At 59.7% G+C, this 14,249-nt stretch overlaps 1 protein-coding gene across 1 annotated transcript in view; it reads right to left on the reverse strand.

The window, feature by feature from the left end:
- Positions 1 to 1,226: 1,226 nt before the first annotated feature.
- Positions 1,227 to 14,249, reverse strand: part of SCN4A (sodium voltage-gated channel alpha subunit 4) — a 45,965-nt gene continuing 32,942 nt past the window's right edge. Inside the window, exons 15-25 of the mRNA XM_037069743.1 lie at positions 12,941 to 13,426; positions 10,893 to 11,022; positions 9,994 to 10,148; positions 9,512 to 9,685; positions 8,832 to 8,954; positions 7,287 to 7,565; positions 6,986 to 7,039; positions 6,616 to 6,753; positions 6,042 to 6,146; positions 5,144 to 5,414; positions 1,227 to 4,345 (exon numbers count right to left, since the gene is read on the reverse strand). Of these exons, the coding sequence (XP_036925638.1) occupies positions 3,120 to 4,345; positions 5,144 to 5,414; positions 6,042 to 6,146; positions 6,616 to 6,753; positions 6,986 to 7,039; positions 7,287 to 7,565; positions 8,832 to 8,954; positions 9,512 to 9,685; positions 9,994 to 10,148; positions 10,893 to 11,022; positions 12,941 to 13,426 (3,141 nt within the window). The 3' untranslated portion in view covers positions 1,227 to 3,119. The remainder of the gene's footprint in view (positions 4,346 to 5,143; positions 5,415 to 6,041; positions 6,147 to 6,615; positions 6,754 to 6,985; positions 7,040 to 7,286; positions 7,566 to 8,831; positions 8,955 to 9,511; positions 9,686 to 9,993; positions 10,149 to 10,892; positions 11,023 to 12,940; positions 13,427 to 14,249) is intronic.

The raw sequence follows: 14,249 nt of genomic DNA on the forward strand, positions 1-14,249 counted from the left end.
GTCAGTGACACTGGTATTCATGGACCAGTGGTCCTGCAGGGAGGGACTGCATAATAAATCACAAAGTAGATTTCTTTTTTTTTTAAAGATTTTATTTATTTATCTTTAGAGGGGAAAGGAAGGAGAGAAGGAGAGAAATATCAATGTATATTTACTTCTCGTGAGTCCCCTGCTGGGAACTGGCCTGCAACCCAGGCATGTGCCCTGACTGGGAATCGAACCGCGATCGTGTGGTTCACAGGCCCGCGCTCAATCCACTGAGCTACACCAGCCAGGGCCCACAAAGTAGATTTCTCTGCCTCACACGCCCAGTTAAGCAAAACCCATTCTTCACCTTTCGGAGACTGGTGTCCTCATTTATGGAAAATAGAAACCATCGTAATAATGTTCTTTGTAGGGCAGCTTCGAGCCTGGAAGGCAATCCTGTGTCTGCGTGGCAAGGCAGCCCGGCCCCTCCGGAAGGTGCCCCGGAGCGTCGCTGCCTGGGGAGCAGGCTGGCTCCGAAACGCTAGCCTGCGTCCTCCACATGGCTCAGTAGCTTGTCTTTTTTTTTTTTCTTGTCACTCAAGGCTCAGGGAGAAGGGGGTGTACAGAAATCCTGAAAAGGACCATTTGCTAGTTTGGATGAATACAGCCCTGGGAGGCAGAAATCAAGTTGTAGGAAACAAGATTGTATACAAAATTATATTTCGCCCACTGGGGATACGGACCAAGTTCACTACAAATTACTCTTTGTCACAGGCCCAGGGGACCCTGGGCTCTCTGAGGTGGGGATCAGAGGCAGGGCCCTGGGGAGGGGGGGTAGTAACTCTTGGGAGAGGGAAGGGACATGCCGTCTGCCCCATAAGCACCCTGGGGCCCCTGGGAGTGGGAGCAGAGAGGTGAAGGGGCTTCCAGAGAGGAGCGGCTGGGGATGAAGAGCCCCCATACCTGGTTCCTGGGTGCTATCCTGCTGGGCGGGGGGTGTGCTGCTGCCTGTTACAGAAGGAGAGGCATGACCCTTGACCTCAGCTGGTCCCTTGGACTCCAGCAGGAGTCCAAGTCTTGCAGAGCAGAGCAGGAGAGTACAGGGCCAGAGGAGGGAGTTGGGGCCATCCCCTAACCCCCCCACCCAGAGATTCCCCAGGTCTTACTTGGCTCCAATCCCCCCAGCCCTCCCGGCCATCTGCTGCCCTCAGGACCCGTTGACGTCCACACTGGAGCCGCAGAAGGAAGACGAGCACGTGTCAGAGGCATGAGGGGTGATTTATTGTAAGAACTGTACAAAGGGGCCTGTCCGCTGGCCTGGCTCGGCCGGCTCCTACTTGGACAAGGTGTGCATAGGTGTGAGTCCGTAGGTGAGGAGGGGCACAGCCAGTGGGAGGCTCTGGGGTCTGCACACAGTGTGCCCAGTCCAACAATGGGAGGCTCTTGGGGCCAAGCCGGTCTGGGGCCCAAGGCGGGAAAGGCAGTGTGCAGGGTGCTGGTCAGGGAAGAGGCTGCCCCCGCCCTGTAGGATGAACATCTGACGGAAGAGCCGCGTGGAGCGGGGCCCCTCTCCATGGAAGACACAGGCAGGAGACGTGGGGCAGGGCTGGGCCGGGGTGACAAAAACAACCAGTGGGAGGGAGAATCCTGGGGTCACAGGGAGTGAGAGAGGGACTCCCAGGAGGGGCATTGAGGGGGCCCGAGGGCAGGGCTGACAGAGAGGAGGGCTCTTGCCCACGGGCGTGTGCATGCACACACATGTGTTGTTTTGGAGGTTTTGCTGCTTCCTGAGTTTTAATCAAACCGTTCACGAGAAACAAGAAAAAAAAGAAGAGGAACTAAGACCAGGAGGGACAAGACCTCAGCGCCCATGTTCACACTCATACACACACTCACACACACACTCACGGCACAGGCACACTCATGTGGACACACACACACCAGCCAGACACTACAGGGCACACTGACACCCATTCACAGAAATACACCCAGACACACATGCATAGGCAGGCATTGTGGGGCACAGTGGTTCACATACTTGAGTACACGCACACTGGTGAATCGGTCCAGTGACCCCCTCCTCCACGCTCTGCCTCCGGCTCTTCTCCGGGGGCTGGCAGAGGTCTGGCCCTGTGTGCCCGGAACCAGCTGTGCCAGCAAAAGGGCCACCGGCTTTCCAGGCAGCAGGAAGTTGGAGGGTTGGGCCGGGCCAGGTGGGCCGGACATGGCCCAGTGTGAACTCTCTAATACGGCATCAACTGTAACATTCTAGGATCACTTTTAGGGGAGGGTGTGGAAGGATGAGTAGTAAGGGAGAAAGGAAGGAACAAGATATTTTCTCCTGAGTGCTGGGTCCCTGACCCCACCCCGGGTCTCGGGGCTCTGGCCAAGAAGAGCCCTGGTGTGGCAACACTCTGGTAGACGCAATGTGTACTGCTCATGGGCGCTTCCTAGAGGAAGTCAGCTCCCGAGTGAACCCTCCCTTGTGCTGTTCCCCCAGGGGCCAGCCGGGGGAGTGGAGGTCTGGACGGCGCACACGCCGGGAAGTGGTTCAGGGACCACAACCTCAGCCGGATGCACCAGGACCCAGTGGCCAGTCAGACCAGTGGTGTTTCCCCTTCCCAGGGAACTCCCGAGCTGGCAGGGGAAGCTGCGTCCCAGAGTTGGGAAGGGCTGGCAGGCCCTGGGCTCAGGTGTCTGCTCTCACTGAGGCTAAGACGTCTTCCATGGGCCCAGGGGGCCTGCGCCCCTTCCTGGGGAGAGGCCAGCAGCCCTTAAGACTCTGGAGACAGGAGGGCAGCCATTCCCTCCACTGTAGGCCAGCCCCTCAAGTGAGGGTCAGAGATTCTGATGTCCTGACGACCCCCATCCCCAGGCGGAGAGGAGGGGCAGCAGGGTCCATGAGGAGGCGAGAGCAACTTGAAGGCAAAGTCGTGGAGGCCTCAGGCCCAGCATGGAGCCTCAGATTTACAATTCCCATTTTCCGTGGCCTGGGGATGCGAGGGCTCCAGCCTGGGTGTTAGTCCCAGCGTGGCCACATCCTGTCCCGGACAGGGAGGTGGATCAGTCCCTGACGCAAAGCCCTGCTCCCTCAGCGAGTGAGCGGGAAGCTTCGGGGCTCTGCCAGCCTCGGCCGGCCACCCCGCCTCCGGCTAGACCAGAGACTCTTTGACCCCTGGGCGAACTGTCTGCCCTGGGGGTGGGGAGAAAGGATGGGCAGTGTCTGGGGGGCTGACGGGCGTGAGCCCTGTGGCAGGCCCAGTGTCCCCTGGGGAGCCCCTCCCCTCTCCCTTGTCCTGCACGCTGCTGTCCCCCGTCCCCTGGCTGTACAGCTTGCTCATGGTGTCGGCGATCAGCCCCTCCTTCTCGGGGGGCCCGTCCCCGCCACCGTCCTGGCTGTGGCGGTACAGGTAGGACGCCTGCTTCACCGAGCGCTGCAGCAGGTGCCGGCGGTAGGCCCTCTGGATCTTGATGGCACACACCTCCTCGTGCTTCCTCTTGAGGGTGGTGGTGATGGGCTCGTAGGAGACTTTGGAGGGGTTGGCTGCCATGAACTTCTCTTCCATGGTCTGCTTGAGGGTGTCCATCTCCCCCGAGTCACCCAGGACCTCTTTGGTCAGGGCGAAGAGGATGTCCAGGCAGTAGATCTTGTCCCCCGCCACCATGGGCAGGTCCAGGGTGATGAGCTTGATCTTGTTGGGCTTGGCGATCTTCAGCGGCTCCTGCAGGGTGTCCACGAAGTCAGAGAGGCGGCTGTAGGCGATGAACTGCGTGGCGTCGGGGTCGAACTTCTCCCACGTCTCGTAGAACATCTCGAAGTCGTCCTCACTGAGGGGCTCGCCGCTCTCCTCGGTGGCCACGTTGAAGTTCTCCAGGATGATGGCGATGTACATGTTGACCACGATGAGGAAGGAGATGATGATGTAGCTGCAGAAGAAGACGATGCCGATGGAGGGGTTGCCGCAGTCCCCCTTGGTGCTGCTGCCCGGGTTCTCCAGGGCGGGATCGCAGTCGGGGGGCCCGCTGTTGAGGATGGGGTTGAGGAGCCCGTCCCACCCGGCCGACGTGGTGATCTCAAAGAGGCAGATGATGCTGTTGCCAAAGGTCTCAAAGTTGAACATGTCGTCAATGCCCGACTCCTTCTTGACATAGGCAAAGTTGGACATGCCGAAGATGGAGTAGATAAACATGACCAGGAAGAGAAGGAGGCCGATGTTGAAGAGGGCGGGCAGTGACATCATGAGGGCGAAGAGCAGCGTCCTGATGCCCTTGGCCCCACGGATCAGCCGCAGGACACGCCCGATACGGGCCAGGCGGATCACACGGAACAGTGTTGGGGACACGAAGTACTTCTGGATCAGGTCGGACAGCGCGAGACCTGCAGAGAGGAGCTGGTGAGGAGGGCTGTCCCGGGGTGGGAGGCTGGGCTAGGGAGTGGGTGGCATGTGGGGCTCGAGGGGGCCTGGCCTGGTGTGCCCAATCCTCGGCGCACAGCCCGGATGGCACCCATCATTAGGCCAGGCCCTTCCAGGGGTCTGGGGGCCAGGAGTTACATCTGTGCCCCAACACAGCCAGACGGAGATGGGATGTACCGACGCTGATGAGGTGAAGGTAAGGCCCATTCCCAAGGCTGTTTGCAAGTGCCATCAATGAGAGAAGGAGGGAGGACAGCTCCGTGTGTGTGACTCTGGCCATGTCACTTAACGTGTGTGACTCATTTTCCTCATCTCTAAAATGGAGGCATTGTTATGGACAATTAGTGAGCTAATGCCTATAAAGGGCACAGCACAGCACCAGGTACATAGTAAATGCTCAATAAAGGCTTGCTAGTTACTATCCTAAGTACACGCATGTCCGAGCACTTCTCCAGTGTGTACAGATACTGGATCCCTCTTCTTAATATTTTCCACTGAGCACATGACCCTTGACTGTGCATCTACTTGTCAAGTAAATATTCCTTGAGATGTATTCACATGTGTGCAGGTGGTGGGCTGCCCGTGAGCCCACCCGTACTTACCTTGGTGCATGATGTGTGAATGGCAGGCGGGCATGCACGCATGCATGTACGTGTGATGATGTGTGTGTAAGCATGCCAGGTGCATGAGCAGGTGTGTGTGCACAAGGATGGAAGCGCCCGGCCTTCCCGAATGACTCAGCCCGGCCCGGCCCTGCTCACCCACAATAGACAGGATGACGACCACAAAGTCGAAGATGTTCCAGCCGATGGTGAAGTAGTAATGGCGCAGAGCGAACATCTTGAGCACACACTCCCCCGTGAAGATGATGATGAAGATCATGTTGATGTTGTACAGGATGTCCACCTTCAGCTGGCTCTGGTCATCTGTCTCTACCATCATGGTGACCATGTTGAGGCAGATAAGGATCATGATCACAATGTCGAAGACCTGCTTTGTCACGAAGTCATACACCACGCCCTGGACCTTGTTCTGCAGCATGGATGGGCACGCGGGGACGCACGTCGGTGCACCGTCGGGGAGTGGTCAGGGCCCGCGCAGGACAGAGACAGGCGGGAGACACAAGGTGACACAACAGTGTGAGAGAGAGAGGGGTACAGCAGGGCTTAGGGCAGTGCTGGCCAGGAAACAAAGGGCAGAACTACCAGACCGGGCCACTTGCTGGGGTCTGTGGCATCTTCCCTCACTCTGAGGCCTTTCCCCCTGTCAGGATCCCCAAGCAGCCCCTCACCCTTTCCCCAAGCTACTGCTCCCTGGGGAGGGTGTCTGGCCATCTTTTTCCTTCCCTTTCTAGGGTCCCTTGCCCCAGAAGCCACCTAAGGAGGTGAGTGGACATTGGGGGCCTGTGCAGGGCCAGGGGAGGGGTAAACCAGTGACTGGGGTTTAGCAGGCTGCTGCTTGTGCATTCGGTGCCTTTGTACGGTTACAGAGAGGCACCCCTCCAGACAGGTGGGCCCAGCCTCCCTGCGGGTGAACCCAGGGTAACGCCAGGGACATAGCCTGGTGGGCAGAGCGCAGGCTTCTTTTTGGCCCTGTGGTCCCCCCCTTAGGCAGAAGCCTGGTACAGGCTGCAGAGAGAGGGGCCCAGAGGGCAGGTACCTGGGGCCGTGGAATTGGCTTCTGAGGCTTCTTGGAGCCAAGCTTCTTCATGGCATTATAGTATTTCTTCTGTTCCTCTGTCATAAAGATGTCTTTTCCTCCAAAGTATAGAGGGATGGGGTCCGTAAGGTTGGGGGATCCCCCTTCTCTGTCTCCAGGACCTCCCTCCTCAGGTATCACCCTTAAGGCAGCCCCCACCCCAGCAGGGGAACTGGGTGAAAAGGGGAGGGGAACTGGCAGGGCCAGAGATGGGGGTCAAAGGAGGGGAGAGGAGCGGAGAGCAGCGGGAAGGGGACCCATGCTGCCTCACAGCCTGTTTGGGGCCACTTTCCATCAGTATCTGGGTCCTCAGATGAACCCAGAAAGGGAGGCAGCATTTTATAGATGGGAAAACTGCAGTTTGGGGAGGCCCAGGGGGATCTGAACCCAGACTCGCTGCCTCGGCCGTGTTGCCAGCGACAGCCCGGCGGGGGCCAAGGCAGCGTTTGTGAACTGTGAAGGGCTGAGTGGACCGGGGAAGGGCAGAGCACGCCCCGCGTGGGGAGGCCCAGGGAAGGCAGGGCTGGATACTCATCTTCTTCTTCTGCTGGTTGAAGTTGTCGATGATGACGCCGATGAAGAGGTTGAGGGTGAAGAAGGATCCGAAGATGATGAAGATGACAAAATAGAGGTACATGTACATGTTCACCTCGTACTGGGGCTGCTGCTCCACCTGCAGGGACCACAGGACAGGACGGGGTGTGCTGGGGGGGACGGGCACACGCACTGGCTCCTCCGCGCTCCCTGTCTCCCTGTGGGCAGAGGGGCCTTGGGCCAGGGGTGGACCCATCCACCCTCAGAGTCTCAAGGGCTCCCGAGGAGGTGGCATGGGGAGATGGGAGTAGATGGGCAGACACGCCACGGGGCCTCGCCCTTGACTTGCTCACCAGCCATATCTCACTCACCTCCCGGGAGTCCACGGCTGCATACATGATGTCCATCCAGCCTTTGAAGGTGGCCTGGGGGGTGTGATCAGGTATGAGGGGAGGGGCTGCTTGCTGCCTCTGTCATTCAGCCTGGTCCTTCCCAGAGGCTACCCGCCCATAGCCCCACAGGGCAGGCATCAAATAGGGGACAGAGAGGGCCCTGCAGCCCTGGACACAGGGTGGGCAAGCCCCCTGACAAGGAGTGGCAGTGGGGTCAGGTGCAACAAGACAGGAGGTTCCTCCATCCTAGGTCGCTGCAGGGCCAGGGGGTCACACTCACCACCTGCAGGAGGGAGAGGTAGCCCAGACCCACGTTGTCGTAGTTGACTTTGACGTTGAGCCAGCGGACCTGTCCCGTGTGCATCAGGCTCTCGCACTGGGACTTGTTGTTGACCTCGGAGATGTCGAACCTCTCGGAGGTGGTGGTGTTGATGCAGTAGTAGAACTTGCCCGCAAACAGGTTGACGCCCATGATGCTGAAGATGAGCCAGAAGATGAGGCAGACGAGCAGCACGTTCATGATGGAGGGGATGGCGCCCAGAAGGGCATTCACCACCACCTGGGGGCCGGGGAGGGGGTCACTGACAGATCTCTCAGGCCCGTGGAGGAAACCTGGTCTCCTCTGGGGGGCAGCTCACCACCTACACTACCCAGGAGACCAGGAAGGGCTGAGCATGGCTGTTCAGGGAAGGCTTCCTGGAGGAGGGCTGCTGCAAGCCAGCCTGGAGAGAAGTCTGCTGGGCTGTCTGGTTGGGGGTGGGGGAGCAAAGAGCAGGCTTGGAGAGGGCTCTCTGCTTGGCTGGAGCCATCAGCCCAGAGTTGGGCTGCTGGGCTTCTCTGGAAGCAGCCTGGCCATGGGTCACCAGGCAAGAGACAAACACTCTTTCCTCGGCCCCCATAGGAAACTCAGCCTCCGTGACGGCCCCTGCTCATCTGCTCACAGCACTAGAGGCACAGGCGCAGTAAAGAAGCCACCGGGGTCTTGAAAGCCACTGGGCCCTGGGACCAGAGCCCTCTGTCCTACCAGCCAGGGCCACACAGGCCAACCTGATTATTTCAGGCTGAGCCAAATCTGAGAATTGTCCCTTTTCAAGAAGTCATTTCATGGCTTCCAGGCAGAGTGGGTCGCACAGGCCTGGTAATGCCCAGGCAACTCTCTTCCTGGCTGGAGTGCCAAGCGGCTGTGTGGCTGTGGGCCAGTCATTTCCTCCCCAGGGGCCTGGGAGGGCCCCTGACCAGGAGGGAGCCACTGGGCTGAGGGCACTGATGGCCTGCAGCCAACCACCTCAGGGGAGGTTTGTCCCTCTGGGCAGATCTTGTTCCCAGTGGACCTCCCTTCACTGTGGAAGTCCCATTTGTCTAGTCCAAACCCTGTGTCTACTAGTCATTCCCACCCTCAAGGGCCTGAAGGGATCTGTCCTAACTTGACTCAACCTTGAGCTCCAGGGGCAGAAGGTTCAAGGCCCCAGGCATGGGTCTTCCAGTTTGCTGGAGTCTCTGAGCCATGGGAGCCCCATTCTGAGCTGGGAAAGGACACCCTTAAATCTACAGGCTTGCTTTCTGTCTGCTTCTGCCTTGGTGCCCTCACGCCCTCTGGGAGCTGCCGCAGCCTCTGCTGCCCCCCAGTGGAGGCAGAGGTGAGCTAAGGAGCAGGACTGAGGGCTGGAATGGACACTTGGGCTGGTGGCCTTCAGCAGGGCTGTGGGCCGAGCCCTCTGCTTCCCCTGGTGATGGTGAGAACACAGACAGGTGACCCCTGCACCTTGCCTTGTGGTGGCTGCTCCCCCAACCCGCAGTCCCACTCAGAGCCCTCCTCAGCACCCACCCTCATGCCCTCGAATCGGGACAGTGCCCTTAGGGGACGCAGGGCCCGCAGCGTCCGCAGGGATTTGATGGCTCCCAGCTCCGAGTAACCCATCCAGTTGGCTGTCAGGCTGATGATGGAGACCTGGGAAGAGAAAGTTGGGAGGGGGGTCCATGTCAGGGACCATAGTGCGGGCCCCTGGCTCCCCTGAAGCCCAGGGACACAGTCCTTGAAGACAGGACACCACGGGGGCCTTCCTAGACTCACAGTTCTAAGGTATCTCTCCCAGACCCCATGCCTAGTGGGCGGTTCTGTCCACTGGGAACTGTCCCAACACCTACAGGGGCCTGGGCTCTGTCTCCTTGATGTCATCAACTGAACAGAAGGTCCATGTGCCCATCAGAGAGGAAGCAAAACCCTCCAGACATTGGCAGGAAGGGTAAGTAACCCTCCTACTCGCCCTCTTGGTCCCAAAGCTTTCCCTTCTCCCCGGAGACAGGCCCTCAGCTTATTCCTCTTCCTGGGTGGCCGTGTGGGAGGAGCTGGGAGCCAGTCCCTCTGAGGGCACGCCCATCGGGGGCCTGAATGCACTGCGTGGCCTTGGGGAGCTGCTGCGCGCCCCTTGGGCTGGGGCTTCCTGAGGTCCTTGGCCACGAGGATGGCCTCCCCGGCCTGGCTGTGGGGCCAGGGGCCGAACTCACATCCACGATGAGGAAGTCGAGCCAGCACCAGGCATTGGTGAAGTACACCTTGAAGCCGTAGGCCACCCACTTGAGCAGCATCTCGATGATGAAGATGTAGGTGAAGACCTTGTCGGCGTACTCCAGGATGGTGCGGATGATGCGCCGCTGCTCAATGTAGATGTCCTCAAAGGCCTGGGGGGGTACCAGCACGGCGGGTGGCCAGAGCCCGGGGGGCTGGGGCAGCTGCCACATCCCCTGCCCTGCCTGATGCTGCTGGTTCCCAGGGGACTGGCACAGGGGCTGGCCTGGTCACTCCTCCCAGACTCCCTGTATCCACTGGGGGTGAGGAGTTTCCCCGTGGGCCAGTTCCTCCAGGACTCTGGGTTGGAGACCGTCCAGGCTGCGTCCCTCCCACCGTGTGGGATGGAGGGAGCCCCGGCAGGCCGGCTTTGGGCCTGCACCTGCCTCTGCCCACGCCCGTTGCCAAGGGTGGCACCTACCAGGGCCCCACTGCTGAGCAGGATCATGAAGACAATGAAGGTCTCAAACCAGTTGTGCTCCACGATCTTGAAGCAGGCCCTGCGGAGGGTCCACCACATCTTCCCGCGGCCCTGGGAGACGTCCACATTGAGGCAGGGCCAGCGCTGCACACAGGCTAGGGGAGCAAAGCGGGCAGGTGATGGCCTGGGGCCCGCCTCCAGGGGCACTGTGGGCAGGCTCCCACGCCTTCCCAGAATGCTGCCTCCAGACCTGGGTCTCACTGCTTCCCAGATCCAAGGGCCCCCCTGCTCCCAACACTCGGCTTCATGTCCTCCCCCGCTGGCTGGAAGTGGGTCCAGCCCCTCCCCTCAAATGAGGGCCACAGGCCCACTCCACCTGCGTGTCAACTGGATGAGCACACAGAGGAAAGACACGCAAGATGTAGGCCGCCGGCCCAGGGACGGGAACCACCAGCTGTCCCTCTCTTCCCCCGCGTCGCCCAGGCAGCCTTCACTCTGCACAGCCCTGGCTCTTTGGGTAACAGTGTTTCTCCCGAGCTGTCTCCTGCAGCACCGAGCAGGCCTCTCTCCCTGCAGGTGAAGCTGAGGAAGACGACGGCCTTGGAGCGGCCTTTCCTGAGCACCCGCTTCCTGTCGGGGAGGCTGCACAGCAGTCCCAGGGGCGCTGCCATCACCCACTGCACACACTTAAGGCTCAGGCCAGGGGCTGAGAGGCATCCCAGCTCTGACACCCCTGCCCGGTGCTGCAGGTCAGAGCAGCTCTGGGCGGGGAAAGGCCACGCATGCTTTTGGTGAGGCGTATGTCCCGAGATGTCCCTGAGGAAGCGATGGGCTGGAGTCTGCCGGATGGGGCAGGGGGCGGGCACCAGGCGAGGGGCGGATGCACGCATGTGGCTCACCCTCGGTGAAGCACTCCTCAGGCTGCTCCTCTGCATTCTCCTCCACCTGCTCCTCAGGGTCCTCCTCGGGGGGCTTATAGTCGGCTGTGCTGCAGACTGAGGACTCCCCGTCGTGGGGCTGCGGCAGCTTCTGCAAGAGCCACAGGGCCATGTGACCCCTGGGTCCTCCTCTCAGATGGGGCAGAGGAGTTCAGGGTGGGAGAGCACGAGGAGAGGAGAAAGAGAGGGCAGAGACCTACTCATTCACTCATTCGCTCGCTCACTCACTCACTCACTTGAACATGGATCGTGAAGCTGCCACTGTGGCCCGCGCAGGAGAGTCATAGTGGCCAAGTCAGCAGTGATCCTGCTCTTGTGGCACTTAGATTTGGAGCAGGGCAGGACTGAGGCCTGGGCAGGGGCAGCGAGGACATGAGGAGACACATGAGAGTCTTGGGTAAGGAGCAGGGCTGGGGGACAAGTAGATGGAGGTGGGGCGGCTGGGGGGGGGCTCGGCTAGCTGGGGGTTCTGGGAAGCATGGGAAAGCATGAGGAGGGCAGCAAAGGAATCAGATGCCTAAAGGTACTTCTGAGGGGCCATGACTGAGGGTCAGGATAGGCCAAGGCTGCCATAACCCCAGATAAGAGCACGTGGTGTCCCCAGGCCTGAGCCTTCCTGTCTGCAGGGGCTGTTTGGACGAGTAATCCAGAAACGACGGACAGTTTTCTCAGCTGCAGCTCCAGCATGGGGCCGAGGGACCTGACGGGAGTGGGGTGGGGTGGGGGAGGCTGGAGCTTCAACCTGGCCAGGCCACCCCACCTTGAGGAGGCCTCTTCATGGCTGGGTGTGAGGCCCCAGAAGAGGGAGACAGAGAGGCCAGCTGGGGGGCAGCTCTGGATCTAGAATGGTGACCAAAACACCAGAGCAGTCCTTGTGCCCAGGTGACAGAAAGGGAAACTGAGGCACCGGGCATTAGGTCAGCCAGAGCATCCAATGAGTTGCTTGCCTTGCCCACGTGCCCCTACTCCCACCATCCCCCTGGAGTCGCGCCTGCCTCCCTTTAAAGAGTATCCAGAGCCCTGGGTGTTCAGCCCTCCCCCACCCCTGTTCCTCATACCGAGGTCTGTGCCATAGTTCCCTGGGTATTTATAGCTTGGCAGGCACTCAGCCCCCTGGTAAGTCAGCATGCCACATATTTGGGGGGAATAAGAAGTCAGAAAGTTTCAGAGCAAAGTTCATTCAGGCTCTGGTGTCCAGCTGGGCCCAGGGCCGATGGGGTGGAGGTGGGCAGAGAGCCTGGCCCTAGCTTATGTTGGTTCTCAGAGTTGGTCTCAGAGTTGGCTTCTCAGAGGGTCTCAGAGTTGGCTTCTCTGGGAGGCCCAGGCAAGGCGCCAGCCTCAGCCTGAACTTCTGGGGGTGACCACCAGTCTCCAGCCAGCCTGGCAGGGGAGGGGCAAGAGGAGCCCAGCCTCAGCCACAGGCCCCTCTGCGGGCTGGGGAGGGGGGTCAGGGCTCCCGCTGGGGCTCTCTGTTCGTGTACTCAACCTCATCGGCCCACCGCACCTCTCCTCAGAGTCCCCAGCCCAACCTGGCACTTTGGCCCACACTGCGAAGTAGGGACCAGCCCCAGGTAGGGTGTAAACAGAAATAGGTAACAATGACAAGAGCCCAGAGTGGGCTCTGGGGAGGATTCTAGGGTTCTGGCCCTGGAGTAGAGGTGTCACAGGTTAAGACCATTCTGTCCAAGAGCGCCACCTGCTGGTAAGATGAGCCCAGGTGGAGTTGTGGGTGGGAGTGAAGGGAGGAGGCTACTGTATCAGGACAGGTAGGGCAGGTCCTAACAAACGTGTAAACAATGGTAATAACAGTCACCATTTACAGAGAGGTCTCTGCTTTGCACACATCATCTCGTCTAATACTCACCACAGTGACACGAGGTAGGTACCACTACCCCCCTTTTACAGATGGAGAAATGGAGGCTTGGAGGCATGTCCAAGGTCACATAAAAATGTGAAGCTGTGTCTCTCTGACCCCCAACCCCCCAAGCCAGGCTGCGGGATGGGCTCACCTTGACATCCTCAGGCTCCGAGAAGGTGTCGGTTTCCTCCTCTGTCGGCATCTCCAGGTCGGACTCCTCGGAGGCAATGGGCACGTGGATGGTGAGGTAGGGGTTGTTGATGAAGTTGAGGTGGTCCAGCTCAATGCTGGGGGTGGGCCCATCAGCCAGGCCCACGTGGTTCAGGATGTGATTGTCCTTCGAGTTCTTGTCATCTTCCTTGGGTGGCAGTTCCTTCTTCTCGTCCTCAGGAGCACCCTCCTCGGCCTCCCCGGCCTCCCCCGCCTCCCCGAGCTTCCCGATGCTGAGCACAATGTCCTTGGGGCTCAGGACCTTGCCGCGCAGCAGCCCCAGCAGGAAAGCCTTGGCGAAGCTGATGCCCCACTTGATGCGCCCGATGGCAATCTGCAGGTTGTTCATCTCGCCGTCCTCGTCCGAGGCTGCCAGGCTGTCGGCGCTGAAGGAGCTCAGCAGCAGGGCCAAGAAGAGGTTCAAGACCTGGGGAGCAGGGGTTGGGGGAGCCTCCACTCAGTCTCGGCCCCTGAGGGTGCCGCCTTCAGCCAGCAAGGAGGGTCATCGGACCTCCAGGCCAGAGCCACCCCGTGCCGGACATTTAAAAGGATAAACCTAACGGGATCCTTGTGGAGGTGAGAAATGCTACTCTCATCCCCACTTTGCAGGTAAGGAAACCGAGGCTTGGGCACAGGAGAGGATTCTGCTGACCAAGGGCGAACAGGGCTTGGGGAGGCCCACCGGGTGACAGGGTCTCTCCATGATGCTGTCTTCCACCTCCACGGCTGGGGGCGCAGAACGAAGAGCAGAGTGCATGCCCCTGAGCTTCCAGGCCTAACTGGGGACCTAAATCTTTTGAGCTGTCTTTTCTGGTCTGGTAAGTGGGATTTTGCAGACCCTGTGCTCCCAGTGCTCAGATGTGTGTCCCCTACTGCTCTGGAAGGGGCATTTGACCCTTTTCTCACATGGGGTCTCCTGCTCCACCTGGCTTTCTTCCCATAGCCCCGCTGAAAGGGACTTACAAGGCGACTGGTCTACCCCCGCCCTCTGTCAACTTTATTTTCCAGTGGATTGGCATTTACTGAGCTCCTCCCAGTACTCACAAGAGCAAGTAGCCTCAGGGAGTTCCAGCCTGGGGGGGAGAGATGTTTGGTCAGACAAATGTAAGACAGTGAGTGTGCACAGCGGTAGAAATGGTGTGTTTCGAGGCAGTCATATCACGGCTCTGTGCCTCAATTTTCTCATCTGTGTAATGGGGATGATTTCGGTCCCTACTTCTTCGCATTGCTGTGAGCACACAGTAGGCTCT

This window comes from Sturnira hondurensis, unplaced genomic scaffold, assembly GCF_014824575.4.
Source record: "Sturnira hondurensis isolate 20B ecotype Veracruz unplaced genomic scaffold, ASM1482457v3 Scaffold0018728, whole genome shotgun sequence".
NCBI classification, from domain to species: Eukaryota; Metazoa; Chordata; class Mammalia; order Chiroptera; family Phyllostomidae; genus Sturnira; species Sturnira hondurensis.